Source organism: Aphidius gifuensis, linkage group LG3 (assembly GCF_014905175.1).
Source record: "Aphidius gifuensis isolate YNYX2018 linkage group LG3, ASM1490517v1, whole genome shotgun sequence".
Lineage (NCBI taxonomy): Eukaryota > Metazoa > Arthropoda > Insecta > Hymenoptera > Braconidae > Aphidius > Aphidius gifuensis.
In genome coordinates, this window is record NC_057790.1 from 5,982,426 (window position 1) to 6,006,452 (window position 24,027).

At 23.8% G+C, this 24,027-nt stretch overlaps 7 protein-coding genes across 10 annotated transcripts; 5 read left to right on the top strand and 2 right to left on the bottom strand.

Moving 5' to 3' along the window:
* The first annotated feature begins 3,531 nt into the window (after positions 1 to 3,531).
* LOC122851711 lies at positions 3,532 to 4,550 on the top strand. 2 transcript variants are annotated; one of them, XM_044151122.1, is made up of 4 exons: positions 3,532 to 3,656; positions 3,742 to 3,898; positions 3,960 to 4,088; positions 4,160 to 4,550. In XM_044151122.1, the coding sequence occupies exons 2-4, from the start codon at positions 3,746 to 3,748 to the stop codon at positions 4,463 to 4,465; spliced, it is 588 nt and encodes a 195-aa protein (XP_044007057.1). In that variant the 5' UTR covers positions 3,532 to 3,656; positions 3,742 to 3,745; the 3' UTR covers positions 4,466 to 4,550. The 2 variants fall into 2 exon arrangements, with proteins under 2 accessions (XP_044007057.1, XP_044007058.1); XM_044151123.1 differs by having other exon boundaries at positions 3,548 to 3,656; positions 3,746 to 3,898.
* A 551-nt stretch (positions 4,551 to 5,101) lies between these two features.
* LOC122851701 (odorant receptor Or2-like) lies at positions 5,102 to 7,072 on the top strand. Its single transcript, XM_044151108.1, has 5 exons — positions 5,102 to 5,836; positions 5,923 to 6,525; positions 6,615 to 6,725; positions 6,803 to 6,949; positions 7,019 to 7,072. The coding sequence occupies exons 1-5, from the start codon at positions 5,534 to 5,536 to the stop codon at positions 7,070 to 7,072; spliced, it is 1,218 nt and encodes a 405-aa protein (XP_044007043.1). The 5' UTR covers positions 5,102 to 5,533.
* Positions 7,073 to 8,584: 1,512 nt separating this feature from the next.
* Positions 8,585 to 9,652, top strand: LOC122851709. Its single transcript, XM_044151117.1, has 2 exons — positions 8,585 to 9,248; positions 9,308 to 9,652. Exons 1-2 carry the CDS (start codon positions 8,775 to 8,777, stop codon positions 9,614 to 9,616), a joined length of 783 nt encoding a protein of 260 aa, XP_044007052.1. The 5' UTR covers positions 8,585 to 8,774; the 3' UTR covers positions 9,617 to 9,652.
* Positions 9,653 to 10,827: 1,175 nt separating this feature from the next.
* On the top strand, positions 10,828 to 13,669 carry LOC122851710. 3 transcript variants are annotated; one of them, XM_044151121.1, is made up of 12 exons: positions 10,828 to 10,918; positions 11,021 to 11,122; positions 11,210 to 11,308; positions 11,660 to 11,728; positions 11,823 to 11,891; positions 12,365 to 12,484; positions 12,565 to 12,657; positions 12,743 to 12,806; positions 12,855 to 12,865; positions 13,000 to 13,062; positions 13,134 to 13,418; positions 13,500 to 13,669. In XM_044151121.1, exons 6-12 carry the CDS (start codon positions 12,479 to 12,481, stop codon positions 13,581 to 13,583), a joined length of 606 nt encoding a protein of 201 aa, XP_044007056.1. In that variant the 5' UTR covers positions 10,828 to 10,918; positions 11,021 to 11,122; positions 11,210 to 11,308; positions 11,660 to 11,728; positions 11,823 to 11,891; positions 12,365 to 12,478; the 3' UTR covers positions 13,584 to 13,669. The 3 variants fall into 3 exon arrangements, with proteins under 3 accessions (XP_044007056.1, XP_044007054.1, XP_044007055.1); XM_044151119.1 differs by having other exon boundaries at positions 12,743 to 12,865; XM_044151120.1 differs by lacking the exon at positions 11,210 to 11,308 and having other exon boundaries at positions 12,743 to 12,865.
* Positions 13,579 to 15,400, bottom strand: LOC122851706 (myb-like protein AA). The gene is made up of 2 exons (XM_044151114.1): positions 15,197 to 15,400; positions 13,579 to 14,620 (listed from the first exon to the last, which is right to left on the bottom strand). The coding sequence occupies exons 1-2, from the start codon at positions 15,209 to 15,211 to the stop codon at positions 13,772 to 13,774; spliced, it is 864 nt and encodes a 287-aa protein (XP_044007049.1). The 5' UTR covers positions 15,212 to 15,400; the 3' UTR covers positions 13,579 to 13,771.
* Positions 15,401 to 17,075: 1,675 nt separating this feature from the next.
* On the bottom strand, positions 17,076 to 18,846 carry LOC122851704 (electron transfer flavoprotein subunit alpha, mitochondrial). Its single transcript, XM_044151112.1, has 5 exons — positions 18,613 to 18,846; positions 18,173 to 18,502; positions 17,654 to 18,106; positions 17,386 to 17,584; positions 17,076 to 17,180 (listed from the first exon to the last, which is right to left on the bottom strand). The coding sequence occupies exons 1-4, from the start codon at positions 18,652 to 18,654 to the stop codon at positions 17,408 to 17,410; spliced, it is 1,002 nt and encodes a 333-aa protein (XP_044007047.1). The 5' UTR covers positions 18,655 to 18,846; the 3' UTR covers positions 17,076 to 17,180; positions 17,386 to 17,407.
* A 166-nt stretch (positions 18,847 to 19,012) lies between these two features.
* On the top strand, positions 19,013 to 20,922 carry LOC122851698 (DNA methyltransferase 1-associated protein 1). Its single transcript, XM_044151104.1, has 5 exons — positions 19,013 to 19,735; positions 19,804 to 20,137; positions 20,215 to 20,371; positions 20,464 to 20,618; positions 20,691 to 20,922. The coding sequence occupies exons 1-5, from the start codon at positions 19,179 to 19,181 to the stop codon at positions 20,790 to 20,792; spliced, it is 1,305 nt and encodes a 434-aa protein (XP_044007039.1). The 5' UTR covers positions 19,013 to 19,178; the 3' UTR covers positions 20,793 to 20,922.
* The last annotated feature ends 3,105 nt before the right edge of the window (positions 20,923 to 24,027 follow it).

Genomic DNA, 24,027 nt, shown 5'->3' on the forward strand with positions numbered 1-24,027 from the left:
TTTAATTTATTTTTTTTTTGTTTAAAAAATTATAAAAGTTTTAATAATGACATGCTGTTATTGTCGCGTGACAACACTTTTAAAATGATTCATAATTTTTTAAGTTCAAAAATTTTTTAACGCTAAATTAATTTACATACAATGTGAATTTAATTTTAATTTGTTATATTGTCAATTTGATGATTCATTGGTTATGGCACTTGTTGATGATAAAAATTTTGTTTATAAATATTAAAAGTTTGTTTTTTTGATAGAAAATATTATTGACGAGGTCATGATTCAACTGAAGAAGCATTGCATGCTGAAAAATCAAGTGAAAAATAAAAAAAAAATTTAACTATGTGTATAATCCATACATACATTGGTTATTGATTTTTCCTTGAAGTCGCAACTACTATGTAATATAATAAAACTTGAAAAATATTAAAAAACATATCTTAAATATTTAAAAAAACAAAAAATAAAATTTTATATTTTATAAACAACACGTGGCTTACAATGTCATCAAATAATTTCATCGATAAAATTTCTATCTTTCTATTTAAAAAAAAAAAAAAACAAATCAATCAAGTTAAATGATTTATCATTATTTAAATTATAATTTAAATGATAAATATAATTTTTGAATTACTCACTAACATGCTCCAAGAAAATGACAGTTAATTCTGATGATTTTCCTTTGATTTTCAGTTCGATAGATAATTTCTTGTGCACCAAGCATTTCTAGTCTTTTTCCAAATCTTTGCATGGTTAAAAAAAATTAAAATTTGTGTTGATAATTAAGTCTATTTAAAGAACAATAATTACAATCAATTTTCAGTTTTTTTTAAATTTAATTAGTGGATTTATTTGACAATAAAATAATCGAAATTTTTAAGGAAATTTTTATGTAAATCGAAATAAAATGAAAAAGAGAAAGACACGAGTTGATGGTTGTTGTAGAAACAATGAACAAATGAAAATTTATACCTCAGATTTTTTAGATTCACGTGTATGTGAATTGTGTATTTTAGCACCCTGATACTGTGCATATGCATAACTTTTAAATAATGTTAGTAAATACACTGATAAATTTACATTTGTATATATATTTTTACATCTTTGTGTGATGCATGAATCAAAGTACTTTGGATTTTAGTTGTTCGTACACGGTTTAGTTTTATCACGAAAATTTTAAAGGGTGCATTGCTCCAAATTAATTTCAATATATACATATATTTATATATTGAATTTAAATAAACCGCATTGTATAACTGCAACGCCATCGGGTGTTCCCATCTTGAGCTCTAATTTAAAGTAATAAAAAAAAAATAATAACAAAAACCAATTTATTTTATTTTAAAATTGATTTTTTATTTTATTAAATTGATATATATTATTTTATTTTTTATTTTTCAATAATCAATAAATCAATTTTTAAAAAATACAAGTACTAAATAGCAGGAGGGGGGGGGGGTAAACTTCCGTTGTTGCACGCCTGGGGAGGTCAGAGCACTGAAAAGTGATCAGCTATAGTTTATGCATGCTCTTGTAATTAGATTCTACAAATTACAATTTTTAAATTATTAAAATTATATTTATAAAAAAATAAATAAATAATATATTAATATACAAATTTATTATTTATAAATATATAATAAATCATTTGAAAATGTCTGACTCAGTGTAAGTTATTATAAATTATAAATTATCATTATCAGAACAGCGTGGCGGGGCGTCGTTATTTTTTAGGTTAGTTTTAAATGTATAATGTAAATTTTTTAATTTTTTTGATTATAGACAATATAATTCAGAAGATGCTGAAGAAAAAAGACAAAAATTGGTAAAAGAACTTGAAGAACTGGAAAAGAAAAGAGAAGAAATATTAAAAAGAAAAAAAAGGGCACTTGAAATTGAATATCTTGAAAAATCAATTGAAGAAATCGATGCAAAAAAAAGAAAACTAGATGATAGAAAAAAGAGAGAAAGGCACAATATAAAAACCTGCAATAAAAAAAAATTAATCCGTGAAAATTATGTAAAAATGATTTTAACAAAAATGAATGAAATGGAAAAAAAACTTGTTCAAATTCATGAGAATCTCGAAAAAATTCTTAAGGAAGTCGAAATAATTGGTAAAGTTCTATTATTATTATTATTATTATTATTATTGTTGTTACATGAATTAATTTTTTTTTCAGCTAAAATTATTCATGAACAACACAAAGTTGGTTCCAAAGACGCAAAAGTCTAAAGAAGGATGTTGAAGCTTAAATCATCAACTTTATTTATCATTTATTTTTTCATCTAAACATTCATTTAATCATCATCATGATAATAATAGTGTGAAAAATCATTGAATGATGTTTTTTTGTTCTATTTATCTAAACTCGAGTGTTAATTTTATTATAATCTCTTTTGTATTTTTTCTATTAATTAAACATTATTGTACGTCCATTATAATCACATAAAAAAAGAAAGAATAATATGGTTGTGATGTAAATAAATTACAACTAAATAAATAAATTACTCAGGTCAATAATTAAAATTAAATAAAACTTTGGTTCATTTGTTATCCTTTTGAGTTTTTAAAATTACTTTTTAATAAAAAAAAATTGTTATTTCAATGTTAAAATACTTGTTGTTACCTCTCATTAAACATGTGAATATAATTTTTTTAAATCCTTAATTATATTGAAGGACAATGTATTAATCCCAATCAATATTTAATCCAGTATAATATTTTTCCTTAATTATTTTTATTATCTTATCATAATTATTTAAATTTATAATAAAAATACAAAACTTAAACTTGAAAAATTCATTTTATGGATATTTTATTTGTCGAATAAAATATATGAAAAATTGTAATAAATTTAATCAATCGTGTATCAATTATTGAAATCGACAACAAGTCAGTATGTCATCATGGGATTAAATTACAAGTATAAAAAAAATTCACACCGGTCATACAAGCTTTTAATTATGCACGTCTCAATTGTCAATATACATTTATCCTTCTATATTTTTTAAATTTTTATTTATTATATTTTTAATGAATAAATATTTTTATTCTTCATTGACTTTTAAGCTTTATTAATGTTGAATTTTATCAACATTAGTTGTTGATTTTTTTAACTCACAAAACATCCAATAATTATATTTTTATTTCACATATTTTATAGTGTAATAATTATAGTAATAATAAAATATAAAGTTATTACACGCATTTTATTGCTTTGAATAATAATATTAAACGTCCCAAGATTTTATTTTGACAAATGTTAATTTGATTAGTAATATTATATAGACATGATCTACATGTGCCTTCTGGGTGTTAAGGACAAACAAGGAGTGTTCGTAGCCTTCAATTTTATCCATAAAAAAAAAAAAAAAATAAGTAAAAAAAAATATGTATATATGGAGAGAACCATACACACTTATATACTTGAATATTTTTTCTTGGGCGTTGAGCCTCCAAATGATAAAAGCCAAGAGATAAAAAAAAATAAAAATTTAAAATATAATAAAAATAAAAAATTCAGTATAAGATTATTTGACGGTGGGGAGGGTTTGGGTTCAGTTGGAATATATAAACCGTGTGCTAAAAGAAATTCCGGTTAGTGAAGCCACTAGAGTCATCAACAAGTTGATCAATTAAAAAATTAAAAGTAAACGTAAGTAATAAAAATAATAATGACTTAAAAAATGAAAAAATATTTCTTAATAAATAATTGTTAATTTAAATTTTTTATTTTTTAGAAAAATGTTGATGTTATTGATGATACTATCCACTTGTTCTGCTGATAAATTGCCAACAGAAATTGTAAGAATGCCAAAACAATTTGGTGATTTAACAATGAAACACTCAGACAGCTCATTTTATTCAACATTATTTCCAAAATATTTTATTATACAGGTATAGTAAACATATAATTATTATTCAATATTAGTTATTTAATTTAAATTTTAAATAATAGTTTGACAGGCCAATTGTATCACCAATATTTACAAATGAAGGACCAGGATTGTCTCATGTATCAACAACATCATCATCATTTAGCTACGGTGGTAGACCAATTTACGACTACAAAATTCATTTGAAACCGGTAATATAATTAATCAATTAAATTTTCAAATAAATATTTAAATTATTTATGTTTTTTTGTTTCATTTATAGATTTATAGCTTTCCAAATTTAAATCCAGTTTATCATCCAAGTTACGAGCCTCAATATCCACCTCAATTTCCACAGTATCCACAGTATCCATCTGTTCAAATTCCACAAATACCACAACGACCACTGCCACCATTACCACCATCGTCAACACCACCACCAACTCCGGCTCCAATGTTACCACCATTTAACAATGAAGACAATGATGATAATGATGATCGTATTGAAAAGCTAGATGAAAAAGTTGATCCATCAAATCCAAATGTTGAAAATTTCGATGACACAGTAACAATTGAATCAAGTGATTAAAATATTTTTTTTAAAATAATAAAATTTAAAAATTAAATTTTTTGTATATTACAAGGGCGATAATTAAAATTTTTATCAATCTCGTTTTTTATTTTTCATAACTCATTATATACCTCGAAGTCTGTTTGTATCACCGAGCGTTAAAACTTGCACAAAAAAAATCTATATTATCTTCTACTTATTGTATAACTTTGAAGAATTTATTGTAATGTATACTCGACGGAGGGTGAATGTCAACTGTACTACCAAGTGTACGACACACGCAGTATTTTTCTACCCCTTTTAGTATATGCCTTATTTCTTCTCTACTGCTGTTTAAATATTAAAAAATTAAACGCCGTTTATTCAGCTAAATATTTTCCCCTATTTTAGCGAATATCAACTATTATTTTATCCCCTTAAAAAGTACTTGTATGTGAATATAAAATTACTACTTAAGAAACATTGTATTATCGGAAAAATATTTTCCATACAATGTCACAATATTATTTTTCTATGTTTAGTAAATATATATTTTCACCCTTTTTAAACTCTGTATGTATACCAGTCAGCATAATAAATTAACTGAATGAGAATTTTTCCAGGTGTATTTAATTTTGTCCAATGTCATTTTGTCATTTTTGCAACTACTGCATATACAAGATAATTATTTTCCCAGAAATATTTTTCTATATTGATATTTTTTAAATAATTTTTCTGTCTTCAGTAAATATATATTTTCACCCTTTTTAAACTCTATATGGATACCAGTCAGCGCATAATAAATTAACTGATAATAGCGGATGAGAATTTTTCCAGGTGTATTTAATTTTGTCATTTTTGCAACTACTGCATACCCAAGAAATATTTTCCGTGTACTATTATTTTTTAAATAATTAATGTCAATGACATTATCAAGCATTATTTTCATATCTCAATTCTCGTGGGTGTTTTTTTTTTTTTAACTCACGTAATAGTAAATGTCGTACATTCATACAGTAACATACTCTCTTGAAAAATAATACTCGAGCTAACACAGTGAGTTGTAAAATAAAGAAATAAAAATTCAATACATCAACAATATTGTATATGAAAAATAATCAAGTACAATATAAAAAAAATAATAATTATTTATCGAAAATGGCAAAATCAAAAATACCGTTTGAATACCGAGCACTAGTAACAACAGTTGAATTTTTATTAAAATGTGTTGCAATTTGGCCATTAAGTGACGACAATTTTTATTCACGATTTGGACCATATTTATATATGTTTACACTTATTTTTACAATGTTTGGAATTTTTTATTCTATGATGTGTAGCTCTGGAAATATTGGTTTTTTAATAAAAACTTGTTTTTGGCTAACAGGTGATGCCAGTGTTTTATTCAAGGTATATTTTTAATATATTTATATTAATTAATATGTATATTCATTAATTTATTATATATTGATATTTGATTATTATTGTTAAAATAGATAATGACTATTCATTTTAATCGTAAAGAATTAAAAAAACTGTATGAGATACTAGAAACTAAACATTACGTTAAATTGCTGAAAAATTCAAATTTTAAAGAAACAATTTTGAAAGGAATGTATTGTAATATATTGCATGTACTTACAATATTATATAGTCTAAATTTGTTATCTTTTTCAATGCCATTGTTTGATATTATACGTCAATTTATTAGTGGTGTTCATCCAATACAATACCAATATTATTTTCCACTAAATTATCCTTGGTATCCAATATCACCATATGGATTCATGTATAATATACATTTTTTAATTGTATCAACATCATCTCTAACATTATCATTTGCATCATCTACTTGTGATGCATTATTTTTTTTATATATCATTAAAATAATTGGACATTTACGACAACTAACTTATGACATGAAAAATTTTAATAATAATGATGATGATTATCATGTTTTTACTCGTAAAGTTGTCATAGAACATGTTAATTTAATATTTTATTGTCATAAACTTGAAAAAATATTTGGACCTCTTATATTGTGGTTTACGATAACAAATGCTGTTATGCTTGTTGCTGCCACATATATGATAACACAAGTATGTATAATAATTTATTTTATTATTTATATTCATCAGGATAAATTAGTTTTTTTTTTATTATAATTTTAAAATGATTGATTTTATAGTTGAGTCACTTGTTATCATTTGGTAATACAATACAACTTTTTGCATATGTTTTAGTTAAATTGTTACAAGCATATATATATGGATATTTTGGATCATGTTTACAAAAAGAAGTAAATATATTTTAAATGTATATTATATGTTAATAATAATTATAAATCTTTTTTTTTTTTTTTTTAAATTTTAAAAGAGCGAAAATTATAGTTTATCAATATATTTTTCAAATTGGCTTAGAAATAAAAAATTTATGTCATCAATTGTGATAATGATATCACAAAAACCATTGATTTTTAATATTTGCAGTTTTTCAGTTTTATCTGTTGAATTATTTTTTGCAGTAAGTATTTTAATATGATTTATTAATTTTTTATTAAATAAATAACATAATATATCATTATTTTTACAGACTCTTAATACAACAATATCATATTATTTTTTATTGAAAACTCTTGATAATTGACTAAGTAATTTTATTTCGTTATTAATATAGTTTCATGTCGTATACATGTATGGTGTAATAGATCGTATAGTAATATGTAGTCATTGGTAGTTAAACCGATGAAAATTATGTGATCTAAATCACATGCACAACGAGCAACTAAATTTAAAAAAAAGAAAAAAAAAAATATTTTTTGACACTCTGTTTGTAAAAAACGCCATTACGCACCAATTATAGTGCGTAAAGAAATACTTTTACGCACGATTTTTTAACAAGAAATCGTGTGTAAAAGTATCTCCTTACGCACTATATTGGCGCAAAATGGCGTCCATATTACAAACCACGTGTCAAAAAATATTGTATATAACTCGTAGGTGAAGAAGGTGATCCTCCACGACTTTGAAAGTGTCAATACGAGTCACCAGGAGTTGAGAACGAGCCGAAGGCGAGTCAAAGCGACGAATCACCTGCTCTTCAACGTGACTAGTTATATAATATCGTGCAGTCCCAGGGTTATTATATAGTCATGGTGTTATTCATCTGAGATAACCAGTCGCATGGTGTAGTTAAGGTCTAGTTATGTAGTACTTGTAATTTTTTGACTACAACTTTTGTAGTTATTTCACAAAGTTATTTGTAGTTTTATGTAGTATGGTGTAGTATTTCGTAGTATTATGGAGTCATTCGCAATAATATAAAGAAAAAATAAAAAGAAAATGAGATCACAGTTCAAAAAATAAAACAATATTTTTTAAATGACATTAAAAAAAAAAAGTACAAATATTTTTAATGAAAAGTATTAAAATATAAAATCAAAAGAATAAAAAATATGTACATACATTTTCTTGATGAACACTATAGTATATATTTGACATATAAATATATAAAATGATATCTATATAAAATATTATTTGATATTATTGAATATATAGAATAAGAAAATAAATACATTCCAATAAATTTAATTCTATCATTAACACCCCTCATAAATAATCCCATCATATTATAATAATAATATTAATGATAATAATAATAATAATAATTAATAATAATTATTCAATAATGATAGTATTAATAATATTAATTAATATATCAATAATAATAATAATAATAACTTTAAAAGTGTAGTTATTGTAGTAAATGGTGTAGTCATTGTAGTATTGTAGTCATCATATTTGGTTGGTGTAGTCAAGGTGTAGTTATTGTAGTTATTATAACGTGTAGTAGGTGTAGTATTTGTCTTTTTTGAATTTTGACTACATTATGTAGTCATGGTGTCACTAAATCTGGCCGTGAATAGCCCCTCGTTTTTTCCAAATGTATGAAAATTACTATGTACTACAATATGAGAGAGAAAACAATAAAAGAGGTAATTATAAACAAATGCTAAAAAATTTTGACCAATTAGATTACGAATAAAATTCAGCCAAGTGTTCTTTTTATAAACGAGAATATTCAATATTTTCTACCTTAAGAAATAAATTTTTTACATTGAAACTTACTTTATTCTATTTATATATTATTATCAAAAAAATAAATGATATTTATTGTAATTGTTATTGAGTCAAGAAACTTATCAAGTGACTTTAACAAGAGGTCACATATGCATCAAGTTTAATCAACAGTCTTGTAGACTTTTCAGCGCAGTTTAATTATTGCAATCACTTTGAATCATTCTACAGTAAAAAAATTAATATTAATTTAAAATACCAATTTAATTACAATGTTTATTGTAATAAGTATTTTTTTATTGGGATTTTTGGTTGAGTTACAAGGACAAAATTTAACAAGTGATATGTCTTTTATTGAAAAAAATGAACGAGTTGACAGGATGATGGAGAGTAAGGATAAACCACAAGATAATTTAACATCAAAAAAGACAAAAATGTTTGGTAAAAAAAGCTACATAAGAGCTGGAGGAAATACTAATGGAACTGTGAAAAAATGGAAAAGAGAAATATCTGATTTTCATTCGAAAAAACAAGAATATGATAGGGCTATTAATCAAACAATTGATGATTATTATTCACAAAGAAAAGTTGCAATGGATAAATATTATGCTAGACAAAAAGAAATATTTGAAAAATTCAAGGCAAAGAATCAAGATGATGTTACTGGTGTTACAACAATTAAAACAACAACAACAAATGATGAAATACAGACAACAAAACAGCCAATTGATTCATCAATAGCACCAGTAAGTAAAGACTTTAAATTTTATAAATAACATTGATAATAATTGATTGTTTTTCAAAGGAAAATAGTGTGCTGGGTTATCATCGTGTTGGTGAAAGAACACATAAAGAAAATGAGAGATTATTGTATCAGCATAATCTTGGTATTGGTTTAAAGGGTAAATCTGAAATTGATGCTGCATTTGAAGTTATATTGGATAAACAAGTATCAATAACTTGTGTTGAATTAATTCCTTACAATACAAATTCAACTACGACAATGAAAATTTTAAAAGGTGGTGTTAAATATCATTTTATTAAAATTAAATTACAACCTGAAGAAAATCATGGGCTTTCTTATGTTATTAAAGTATGGGGAAATGATAAATAAATTAATTTTTTTATATTTTTTGAGATATTAAAATGACTAAATAATATATTCTCTTATTGATATTTTTATATTTGTTATTGTCACTTGATTAATCATCAACATAAATTTTATTTTTTCACATAAATTGACGAATGAATTTTATTTTATTATTAAATAAATAAATAACATTGTGAATTGAATTTTTTATCAATAAATATGACTATGAAATTGTTCGAAATTTGTTCTTAATTTATTGTGCATTTTTTTTTTTAGTTAATAATCAACTTTAATTATTTTTAAATGTAAAATATTATTAAGAAAAATATATGAATAATTTTAATAGATGAGGTGATATTTATTTATATACAAACATAAACATCTAATCACCTGATGACTCGTTTGTTGATGATAAAATTTAAAAATATACTTTGTCGACAATGGTAGCCAATCAGCGAAGCCCACGTTGATGAACTCTCGTTGATAATATTTTTCGAACACCTATAAATTCAGAGGTAATTTAACGGCGGTAACAGTTGGTATATTGTTGTGTCTCTCCCAAGAATAATCAATTTAATTTAATTTGGAAGAAGAAAATAAAATACTCAAGATGTCGATTCAAATAACAGTGTTGTTATTTGTGACGATTACTTTACTGGTTGCTTCACCAATAAATGCAAATTCAACAAGAGCTGATTATGAGGTTTGAGCTTTTCATTTAAATATAATTTTGCAAATAATTTATAAAATATAATTGTACTTTTTTATTGATATTTAAGTGTTTTTAATTTTTTGATAAACACGATTTTTTAAAATTTATTTTCAGACGACAAAGGATGATTATTATTCTGGCAATGCAACTACACTTGGATCTACAACAATTGATTCAGTAAGTTTTTTAAATATAAATTATCAATGACTTTTTATTGTTTAAAAAATTTTACGTTATTGTTTATTTGATTTATTTTATGAAATTTATTTTTAAAGATTAAAAAATATTCAGTATTTTCAATATAAATAATTGATAAATTCCAAGAAAATATTAAAATAGACTGCTAATGACTTGACGATAAGTTGTGTGTCCAATATTATTTTTATTTATATTTTTCGAAAACGAATGAGTCTCTTTAGCTGATAACAATACAAAGATAAAAATTAGAGTGTAATTTTTTTTTCTTCTTGGTCGATATAATAATTAATAATATTTTTCAACAATTCAGTTGCTTATTTCCCAACTTAATTTCTTTGTAAATTCATTTTTAGGGGAGAAATGGAATCAGTTATTTTAACAGCACCACACTTTCAACTCCAACCGGCAATTCATCAGTGAGTATTACAAATTTATATTATCAAATGACTGATTATTGATTACAAGATTTAACGTAATAGTTTTCATTTTATAAAATTTATTTTTAAATTCATTTACAGATTATCAATGGAACAGTTGCATCAAAAAAAAATGGAACTATACTAGGATCATACTATTATAACACTTCAACTACACTTCAAACTCCAACAGGCAATTTTTCAGTAAGTATATTACAAATTTATATTATCAAATAACTAAGAATCCACGTAATTTTTTATTTTGTTTTATTTTATAAAATTCATTTTCAGACATTCAATGGAACATCTGTACTAAACAGAAATAAAACTTATACACCATCCTATTATCACACTTCAACAACACTTCAAGCTCCAACAGGCAATTTTTCAGTAAGTAATGACTGATTATTGATTACACAATTTTACGTAATAGTTTTTATTTTATTTTATAAAATTTATTTTTAAAAATTACACAGTTATCAGTGTTTTTATTGAATAATTAATAATTTCCCAGAAAATTTTAAAATAGCCTGCTAATGACTTGACGATAAGTCGTGTGTCCAATAATATTATTTTTATTTATTTTTTTGAAAACCAATGAGTCACTTTAGCTGATAATAATAGGAAGATAAAAATTATAGAAATTTGAAAATATAAAATAAAACATAGAAAATAGTAGTTGATATAATGACAAGTTATTAATTTTTTTTAAAACTCAATTTTTGGTAATTTTATTTTCAGACAATCAATGGAACACTTGTACCAAAAAGAAATCAAACTTATTATTACACTTTAACACCCAATTTATCAGTAAGTATTAACAATTTATATTATCAAATGTCTAAAATTCCACGTAATTTTTTTCGTTTCATTTTAAATAATTCATTTTTAAATTCATTTTCAGGCAATTAATGGAACATTTGAACCAAAAAAAAATCAAACTTATTATTTCACAGTAACACGCAATATTTTAGTGAGTATTACAAATTTATATTATCAAATGACTAATTGTTGATTACAAGATCTTACATCTTGTTTTATTTTATAAAATTTATTTTTAAAATTTACACATTTATCAGTGTTTTTACTAAATAATTAATAATTTCCCAGAAAATTTTAAAATAGCCTGCTAATGACTTGACGATAAGTCGTGTGTCCAATACTATTATTTTTTTTTTTATTTATTTTTTTAAAAACAAATGAGCCACTTTAGCTGATAATAATAAAAATTATTTATTAATTTAAATACAATTTTTATAGTCGTTTAGTTTATAAGTCAATTAAATTTACAAAAATTAGAAAAAACTAATCGATAAACAATAAAACAATGACAAAAAAATATAAATGATCTTGAACAATCAAATGATGACATTGACAGTAAATTATAAAAATAATATTAAAAGTATTGTTATTAAATTTTTAATGTTTTTATTTTTTTCTTGCAAGTCTGCTGAACCAGATACAACAACTGCCCAGCCTCAATCAACTCCAAGTTTTGGTAGATACCAAGTAGAAAATAACAAAACCGACGATGATGAATATAACGAGAAAAAAGCTATAATGGAGGTTTGAAAAATTTTAGATTTATTTTTTAATTTTTTTTAAATAATAAAATTAAAATTTTTATATGTATTTTATTATTTTAGAAACGTCTGGAATCCTTGTTAGAACGTAGTCAATTTCCTAAGTTCATGAATGATCCATATGGCTATAATAACACCTCAAATGATACGAAAGACGTAAGTTATTTATTAATTTTTTTTCTTTTGATAATAAGCTGTATTTCAAACTGTAATTAAAATATTAAAAATTATATTTTTATAGAAATTCAAGCCAGAAATTACACTCGAACATCGTATTGAATTCGAACCACAAGAAACAACAACAGCAACTCCAGATTTTAGCGATAACCAAATGTTGAACGAAACAATCAATTCAACTGGAAAAGTATGTAACTTGTTTAAGAAAAAACTTAAAAAATTTTTATATAAATTAAATTAAAAAATATGTCACAATAAAATAGCAATAATTAAAATTAATTATCAACGAAAAACAAGTATTAATGTTAATTTTTGTTTCAGCAATACCCAAATAAATTCCAAGTTTTATTTGATCTTTGGTTGCTTGATTCTGGAAACGGTGATGTAAGTATATTTATTTTAACTTTGATATTTTAAAATATTTATTAAATCTATTTTTTTTTTTCGTTATTTAGAACATGGGCAAGGTTGATTGGAATAATCTTTCAATGAGTGAAATACCTGAGATAATATATGACGATTATACACTTGTTCAAAAAAAACAAACAATCTTAAACACATTTAATGTTTTGAGTAAATTTATTGAACAATATGTGAGCACTGATCAACCAGGTTCTGGATCATTATTAAGATTTTTCAATGGAAGTACCACAATGCAAGATCTCGTTATGATTGCCAATGTAACAGATTTTATTCAGCTCAATGGAACAACTGACGAAACTACTTCCATAACCAACTCAGTATGTTGTTTGTTGATTTAAAAGATTTTAAAACTTTTCATAATTATAAACTTGTTTTTTCTTTTTGTTTTTTCATTGTAGGATCAAAAAGAAATGGAAAAACATGGACAGAAAGTATTTCGTAAAATATACACTTACACTGAAGAAGAAATAACAACACAATAATAAATTTTAAGTTTTTAATTCAACTAAATTTATAATACATAAATTTAAATATATAAAATAAAAAGAAACAAACAATGGGGCAAAACGGTGGGCAACGTCCCAAAACAAAAATTTATCAATTCATAAATGTAATTAAAAGTAGTAGTAAATAAAGATTCATAATTAAACAATAGTAAAATTAATTATTACTATGATTTTTTATATGCCTGGCTAGTGGGTACTGGTGGTGGTGGAACATCTGGTATTTTATCATGTTTCTGTTGAGCTTGTATTACATGATTATTCTTCTGTTTATTAACATTATCACCATAATTTCTTGATGACAATGAAGCATCATCAAGAAAGGGCTGTTGTTCAATTGCCATTTGTTCTGGATAAATTGTATTTCTTTGTTGATGATAATCAACATAATAATTACCTGGTGATGTAAATACCGATGGCATTTGTTGATATGGATTATATCCATAATAATATGGATCATAATATGTTGAACGATAATTTGGATAAAAATTTAATGGTATTTGTTCTTTTTTTGTTTTCTTTTCTTCAATATTATTTGGTTTGTTTTTACATTCAACTTTGACATCATCATTAATACTTTCTTTGTTATTATTATCAGTATTATCATTAGATGTTGATTGATTTTGTTCATTTGAAACTTTTTCTTCTTCTGATGATGATGGTGATAATGATGATGCATCTTGTTGTTGAATATCAATTTTTTCAGCATTTGGATTATCAGTTACAAATTGTGTTTGTACTGCTCTTGGTTGTGGTGGTGATTCTGGTCCAGGAAATGGATTTCCATAACCACCATATGTTGTATAAGTTGGCTCATAACTTGGATTAATTGGTGAATAATAAAATGGTGGTACATAACCAATTGCAGTACGATGTACAACTGGTTGTATCACTGGATAAGCTCTTGATGGAGCTAAATTTTGATCAGTTGTCACTACGGCATTGTATATCTTGGGTATTTTACGTAATCCTGGATCACAATTTATAAATCCAAAACATCCGAGGACAATCCACATCTAACATTGTTTATAAATAAAATACCATGTTATTATTTTTTCTTTGTTTATATATTATGTATTTTCAAGGATTGATGATGTGATAAATAGGTAATAAATAGTTCAAGGATCCATAATAATATTTCAAGTTTTGAGTACACAAAATCATTGATGCAAAAAGAGGCGGTGATGTACTGTATCCGGTTAATTTATCTTAGCTTTTTATTTAAAACGATAATAGACATTTTTTATAGATCATATTGATTTTTTATTTTTTCAATGAATTTTCTTTTATTTAACATTATTATCTTTAGATTGGTCATGAATTGTGTCAAGGTAATTTGCCACTTACTCCTTAAAATATTTGAAATTTAAATTGTCTATTAAAGACAAATACTTGATATTTATTGTTGCATATAAAAATTCTATTGCAATGATTTATATATCGGTCACGTTGACTTTTTAATAAGGAATTCAAAGACCCGGATACAGTGAGAAAAAAAAAATAAAATAATAATTTTTTTATGGGAGATATTTAGTTGAGAAAAATGATAAAAGTTGATATAATTTAATGTCTTGTTTGAGTTTTAAACTTACCAGTGGAAGAGCCATCCTGGTGTTGATGAAATTGATAGAAATCGTTGAAGAACAGGACAAACAATAAGCTGATATTTCAATCTGATGTCTACGTATATGCCTTGCCAGGATAATTTATTTTTAAGAGGGGACCATTGCCATGTTTAACATGTTGACTAACTCCCACTTTAGTGTCTCCAGCGAAAGTACACCTTTCAGTACACCCTGTACACTCAACTTAAATTATTTAAAAACAGTACTTAACAATATTTATCCTGATGATTTAAATTATATTTATATGATACAATAAAAATTATTATTTTTTTTTAACAAATTCTACAATACACATTATCATGTAAAATTAATTTTTCATATTTAAATTTTTGTCAATAATTTTGGTATAATTTTAACAAATAATAATATATAGATAATTTTATAAAGTTTTTTCTTTTATTTACAATTTGACCATCATTTAGCCTTGACCAACTTGACACTCGTATTTATTATTTTTTAAAATTTCGATTTTTTAGTTACTTTCATCAAAAAGCCACAAGACAACTTGTGTATTTCAACTTGTCTTAAAAATTAAATGACATCTTGAATTTAATTATCATTATAAAATTATTTGTTAACTTTTTTTAATTTTATATTGACTCGATGGGAATATAACACATTCGTCGTAATAATAAAAGTGGAAAATTTGGTAAAAAAATAACAAGAATAAGGACAACTGGTGATAGCATTAGTAATAATACAGCGTATAATATTAGCCACCAAATTGGTGATAATCCAAGAACTGGAAAAAACATATCTCTTGATAATTATCCAGTCAAATATAATAAATATTTTCAATTGTCATCACAGAACAACATCAATATTATACTCAGCATTTCACCGTCTCTAAAAACATTTATACTTTACATTAATAAAATAGAATAATAATATATTATTTATTTAATTTATTGTGTGTTATTTCAAGTTATAAATAATATGTTTACTGTTGAAAGTATTTAAGATGCGGTTGTCCTTGTAACATACCATATCGTTGTCTGATGAAATAATGTGGCAACAAGAGCAAATCGTGATGTCAATTTCTAACAAAACAAAAATTAAAAATATATATACAATACTTTTGTGAAATACTATTGTACGTATTGTAGGTGAATTTTTTTTATATTTTATTTTTCATGACAATTATATATGCGTGACCAGTGTGTGTATATATAATTGTCTTATTTTTTTTTTTTATCATTTTTTTCTCTCTCTTTTTATTTATGTTTGAGGTAATAAGTTGACGTCATAATCGCACATCATGGAAGAGAAATTTTTCATTATTGCATAAGTGCAATATTTATGGTATTATTCAATATGCCACAAGACGGTAGTTTGCGGTTCATAGATTTTCTCATATATTTCCTCAACGAAATTATAACAAAAACAAATTTCGACAGTTATATTTTTTAAAAATTCAAACTAATTTTTAATTAATTTTAATTTGTATCACTCACTATTTAGCAAAGCTAATCAATGCACAATTTTGTAAATTTTCTTTTGAATATTTTTGGTATTTTTTTAAGGCACTCGTTGAGTTTAGATTAATTACTTGAACTGTTAGTAATGAATCATTACTACTGATGATAAATGAAATGAATTATTAATTATTTTAAATTGTTTAAATAATAATAATAATAATGTTATATAAATAAACAATGAGATTCAAATGCCCACGTGAGACTGAGTTTATAATTTTTAAAGAGTCTGAATCCTTCAGTGCTTTCCCTTTCTTTTCTGTGATTGGAAACCATTCCGACAAACAAGTCACTCGACTTAGGGTACACACGAAACTGTTGGTCACTCATTTTTGACCAATGCACACTAACATCAGACTCGTTGACATTGACCAGAATATTTTTTTATTTTTATATACCTGTTTTCCCTTTTTTTATACATTTTTTTTTTCTTTTTTCATACTTTGTTATCAAGAAAACACATTAAATACTGCAAGCTGAAATATCAATAAAAAAAAAAAACTCTTAAGTGTATTATAAAATTCAACATTAATTTATTTACATTATTATTATATGAAATTTATTTTTAAAAATTCAATAAACTGTAATAAAATATATTGCAGTTATAAAAAAAAAAAGAGATAATATAAATTTAATTTTTTTTAAATCAGATAAAAATATATAGGAAAACAAAAAAAAAACCTTTGTAATAGAATTTATGGATTTATAATTTTTCTGTTAATTCAGGAACAGCCTTGAAGAGATCAGCAACTAGACCATAATCAGCAACTTGAAAAATTGGTGCTTCTGGATCTTTGTTAATGGCAACAATTGTCTTTGAATCTTTCATACCAGCAAGATGTTGAATTGCTCCAGATATTCCAACAGCAATGTAAAGTTCCTTTAACAAAAATAAAATATAAATCAATTTAAATTAAATACTTTAAATGAAAATATAACAAGTATTTACAGGTGCAACAATTTTTCCAGTTTGTCCAACTTGTAAATCATTTGGTACATATCCAGCATCAACAGCAGCTCTTGATGCACCAACAGCAGCATTAAATTTATCAGCAAGTGTATATAAAAGTTTAAAATTTTCACCAGATTTAAGACCACGTCCACCAGATACAACAACTTTAGCTGATGTTAATTCAGGTCTATCTGATTTGCTTAATTCTTGTTTTATAAATTCAATTTGTTTTGATTTATAATCACCAGCTGGTGCATTTTCTTTAGTAGCATTACCACCATCAAGTGGCGCTGGTTCAAATGACGTACCTCTTATTGATACAACTTTAACATTATCCTTTGCTTTAATTGTTTGTATTGCATTACCAGCATAAATTGTTCTAACAAATGTGTCTGATGAATTGATACCAATAACATCACTAACTGGTGAAACATCTAATTTTGCTGCTACCTGTTGATTAACAAATACATTTTATTTTTAAAATTTAATTTACTATAATTATACTTAATTACTTACTCTGGGTAATAATGCTTTTCCAAAGGCACTTGCACCAGCTAAAATATGACTAAAATTAAATTGTTTTTGTGTTGCAAGAATTAATGGTGTCAATGATTCTGGTGTTAAACCATTGAATGCATCACTCTCAGCAATCAACACTTTGCTAATACCATTTGCCTTGGTTAAAGCTTCAGCAGCTGGTCCACATTTTGGTCCAGCAATTAACACAGTAATTTCACCACCAATTTTTTTTGCAGCTGTCAATGCAACTTGTGTTATTGTTGACACACTATCATTATTATGCTCAGCAATTACTAAAGTTGACTCCAAACGTGAAATTGAGCCAAACTTTAATTGAAAAATATTACATAACAATTAATTTTTCATAAATTAAATAAAATTTTTTTATAAATAATTCAACAGTAATTTATTATTATTGACATTAATATTTTACTCACCTTGGCGTGACTTATGACGGACTTTGAAATATTTGCAAACATTTTTAATATAATTTACTTAATATTAAAATATAATATTTATTATGCAGATAATTATCAAAACATACGGACAAAATAGTCAGAGAAAATATATTAAATACAATCTTATATTTGGAATAATTTAGAACGGTCCAAAGTGCATTCCAATTACAAAAAAAAAAAAATATACAACAAGCTAATAACAATAATAATATTGACAAGTTATTATTTTCATCCGAGAGACAGCTCTGTGTGTTGCTGCAGGAATTTACATTATCAACAAGAAACATAACCTCAAAAAAATATACAATAATGTCAATAATCAAGAGCATCCAAGTCAAAATAATTGTTGATATTGTTTATTAAATAACTTGGTATATTTATCATATTTTATTAATACAATAACAATACTAAAATTGAATTTAAATTAACAACGTGAATAAGTATGTATTGTTGTTTATATTTTTGAAATATAAACAGTGCTAAAATACAAAAAAAAAGTTGAATTTTTATGTTGTTTATTGTTGATAAAATAATAAATAAATAATATGGCTGATGTACGTGATATATTGGACATTGAGGGTCCAGCAGCAAGTGAATTAACACGAGAATCAATATTTGGTGATAAAAAAGTAAAACGTAAATATGATAATAATAGAATGCCAAAACGTCCAGAGGGTATGCATCGTGAAGTATTTGCATTATTATGTAAAGACAATAATGATGTACCACCAATGTTTCCAACTGATACTGGAAAAGGTTATAAACAAACAAAAGCTAAATTAGGAATGAGAAAAGTTAGATCATGGAAATGGACACCATTTACTAATCCAGCACGTAGTGATGGTGCTGTATTTCATCATTGGAGACGTCCAACTGATGATGGAAATGAATATCCATTTGCTAAATTTAATAAATCAGTACCAGTACCTGTTTATACAAATGCTGAATATAATGAAAATTTAGTTAATAATTCATGGACACAAGCTGAAACTGATCATCTATTTGATCTTTGTAGAAGATTTGATTTAAGATTTATTGTCATTCAGGATAGATGGGATTCAACTAAATTTCAATCAAGAACTGTTGAAGATTTAAAAGAAAGGTATGTTGATAATTTTAATGATGGAAAATTAATAATTTAAATTAATTTTGTTTATTTTTTGATTTAAGATATTATCAAGTTTGTGCAGCATTAACAAAAGCAAAATCTCACAATGAAAAAGTATATTTATTTGATGCTGAACATGAAAAACGTAGAAAAGAACAATTAAAAAAGTTATTTGAAAGAACACCAGAACTTGTTGAAGAAGAACAAACATTACTTACTGAATTACGTAAAATTGAACAAAGAAAAAAAGAACGTGATCGTAAAACACAAGATTTACAAAAATTAATAACTGCTGCTGATAATCAAGCTGATTTAAGAAAAAATGAAAAAAGACCAACAAATAAAAAAAGTAATACAACATCAAGAAGTAGACCAAGTAAAGCTGATACATCACATGTAAAAAAAATTATTATTTTTATATTTAATTTGCATATTTCTAATTAATTAATAAATCAATGCTTTTTTTTTTCTAGACACAAAAATTACAAGTTGTTGAATCAGCTGGTATTAAATTTCCAGATTTTAAAAATAGTGGTGTTAGTCTTAGATCACAAAGAATAAAATTACCAAGTAGTCTTGGACAAAAAAAAATGAAGGGTATCGAACAAATGTTGACTGAGCTACAAATTGGTAATACAAATTAAATTTTTAATCAAATAAATAATTTATACATCAATTATTAATTGATAAACAATTGTGTTTTATTTTTTTTTTCATTACAGATTTATCACCACCACCAACTGAAAAAATTTGTCAACAATTTAATGATTTACGAAGTGATATTGTGCTGCATTATGAACTCAAAGGAGCACTTGCAAATTGTGACTATGAATTACAATCACTGCGTCATCAATACGAGGCACTGGCTCCTGGCAAGGTAACAAATTTAAAATTACAAAAAATATACATTTCAAATGAGTATATATTAATTGTTAATTATTTCATTTAGACACTGACAATACCATCAGCATTACTTGCTAATAAAGAAGAAACAAGAGGCGATATTATTGATGTTGTTGGATCACCAATGACTGCCAATTCATCTCAATAAATAAAATAAAAATATAATAATTATTACAGATTAAAAGAATATTTGAATTATTTTTTTTTTCTTTTAATTAATACTTGTACTAATAATTAAAATTTAGTGTTCAGGTATCAAATGTAAATATCAATAAATACATCAACTAATTAATTACTTATAATATATATGTGTGTATTTTTATATTGTCGACAAAAAGTAACAATTTACGGTTAAACCGTATAATTTATCTACAACAATCTACAATAGATTACATTTTTTTTTTTGTTTTTTTCTTTATTACGTTTTTTAATTATATATATATTTTTTTTTCTTTTGTTAAAGTTGGATAGAAAGAAGACAAAGGTTGAGAGAAAAAAATGAAAAAAAAAAAATAAAAAGGACTCTTCTGTTTTATAAGCCAGTTTATCAGAAAGAAATTTTAATTGTTTTTATTTTTTAATTAGTTTATTTTCATTCTGTGATGAATTATTTTATATAATGTGTTTGTTATCTTGAAATAATCGATTGGATTCATTAACCCGGCATTGAATCTATTTTTATTTGAGTTAAATTTTTGATATTATTAATTTTAATGAAGAAATAAGTAGAAAATTTCGCCAATAATTAATTGAATGATAATTTTAGTAAGTATATTTTTTTATAATTTATCATGTTTTTTTTTTCTTTCAAATTTTATTGTATCTTTTACCGGGTTAATTTATTATCATTAATTTTTCAAGTCAGTCAATTGAATAGATAATATTTGATACTTTTATTAAACGAGATTTTAATTTTTGTTTTTTATTTATTTGAAAAGAGAGAAAGAGAAAGAGAAAGGAGATAAATTGGAAGCAAAGATATGTTTATAATTTATTGTGATTTTGATCTATTCACATTTATTATTATTAATATTTTAGTTGTTAAAAATTTATTTATTTGAACTCTATAATGTAAATAATTTTTTTAGAATATTATCCGCCAATTTTATTTATATTTTTAAATAACATTTTTATTTTTGAGTATTCATTTTTATGATAGGAGGGATATGATTGAATAATCTTCGATATGAATTCGATATAGAAAAATCTTTCAATAATAATTATTAATTAAAAATTGATCATTACTTTTGTTTTCTCAACTTGAAAATAATCGTATAAATTTTTTTTTACAATAATAAAATGTCTTTTTTCAAATCAAATGTTAAATATTATTAATTTTTTTTTTTTTTCACTTTTAATTCTACTTAATAAATAATAAATTTTTAATGATCATTTATATTTTTTATCGCAATATATTATTGATTTTTTCTTTAAAGAAAAAGTATTTTTCAATTATTTTCTTCTTTTTTTTTCATATCATTTTATTTATCATATAAGTTGGCAAGTTATCAACATAATTTATCGTATGTGTATAATAATTTCAAATAAATATATATTTTAATCAATAGACCAATAATTACGTTATTTATTGTTTTTTTTTTTATCATTTTTATCAAGTAATTCAACATGTAACATAATAAACCGTGTTCCACCACCTCCAACAACTTTTTCCCATCATTTTCCATTAAGAATTTTTTATTTTCCATCAAACACAACCAATTTTAAATATATATATTTATATTATTAAATATTAAATTTATTATTTCATATAAATAAATCAATTAATGAATTATTCCTCAATTTTTTCTTTTTGATATGTATATACAAATATACACATACGAATATGTACAGAATCAATTACATATATGTATATGTATATGTGAATATATGCATATATTTACAGAACACAATTTTTTTTTTTTTATTTAATAACTAATCGCAGCCACTATTTAATTACTATTATTAAAATTCTTCATTTAATATTTTCTTTATAATTTTTATAATACTATTTATTTTGCAAATTATTTTTCCTTGCTTTCATTTGTTTTTTTTTTTCGTTTTATTATTATTTTTTCTATATGCATATATTAATTTTACATATACATATATAAATTTTGTTAAATAATAATATTTTTCTATGATAGACAACAACAATTTAATCCTATATTGTATCTAAAATTTTTTTTTTTTCATTTTGTTTATATTTTCTTTTTCTTTTTTCGTATATGCCGTAAAAATTTTTTTGTATATAAGGATATATAATAAATGTTTTTTTTTATATATTTTTAATAATTATTTATTAATTTTTTTTTTGTGGTTTTTCTTGTTTTTTTTTTTTTATTAGAATTCGATCGCGCACTTTGGTTTCGCAGTGGGGCCAGTATCATAAATTATACGCGAATTTTTTTTTTTTTTTTTTTTCAGAAGATACTATGTAATTTAATTGTTGTTATTATTATTTTTTTTATTCTATTAGTTTTAATTGAAATACATGGAAACAGTGCTAATAATAATTTTGTGCTTTTTTTTTTTTCGAATAAAAAATACGAAATTGAATTAGCTAATTTAAAAAAAGTAGGCTAATTTTGAAATTTATCATTGTTATTGTTCTTTTTTGTTTGCGCTTTTTCTTATTATTATTGTATTTTTTTTTAGTCTGGGACCGATGTCAGTCGTTTTTTAAATTTTATTAAAATTACTAAAACACCTACATGTGTTTCTATTGTTGTTTATTTAATTATTTATTTTATGTTTTAATTTTTTGTTTGTTAAAAATTAAAATTGAAAAAAAAAACTATTAAAACAATGAAATTATATAAGTATAGGCAGTATTAATTTGTTACAATTTATGATGAAAGTTTTATCCGTTTTCTATACCGGAATTTATTAATAATTTACTCGACTAATCTACAAAATGATCATTGACCAGTCTTGAGATATTTTTTTTACATATAATATATTCGAAACAAGGAATCGCTTTGCTATAATATTATTTATGTTTTTCATCAAATAATGATGCTAGTATATATTTAAAAAATAAATAATAATAAAAAATACATTCAAATAAAATAAACAATTTTTTTGTTTATCAATAACAATGATAACTATACAATTATCGTTTGAATTTTTATTTCGATACTGACTCCGTAAACGATCGCTCTTATTTAAATATTTTGTTAATTATTTTTCAATTTAAAAAATGATATTTAATATATTTATTTATGTAATTTAACTTAATTATTTATTCAATGACCTTACCGCGTGATATATTAATTATCATTCTAATTATTATATTATTTAACTGTCAATTGCTAATATCCTCCCAAATATATTTTCAAGACCCGCGGTAAATCTTGAACAATATTATTTTCGTGGGTAATATT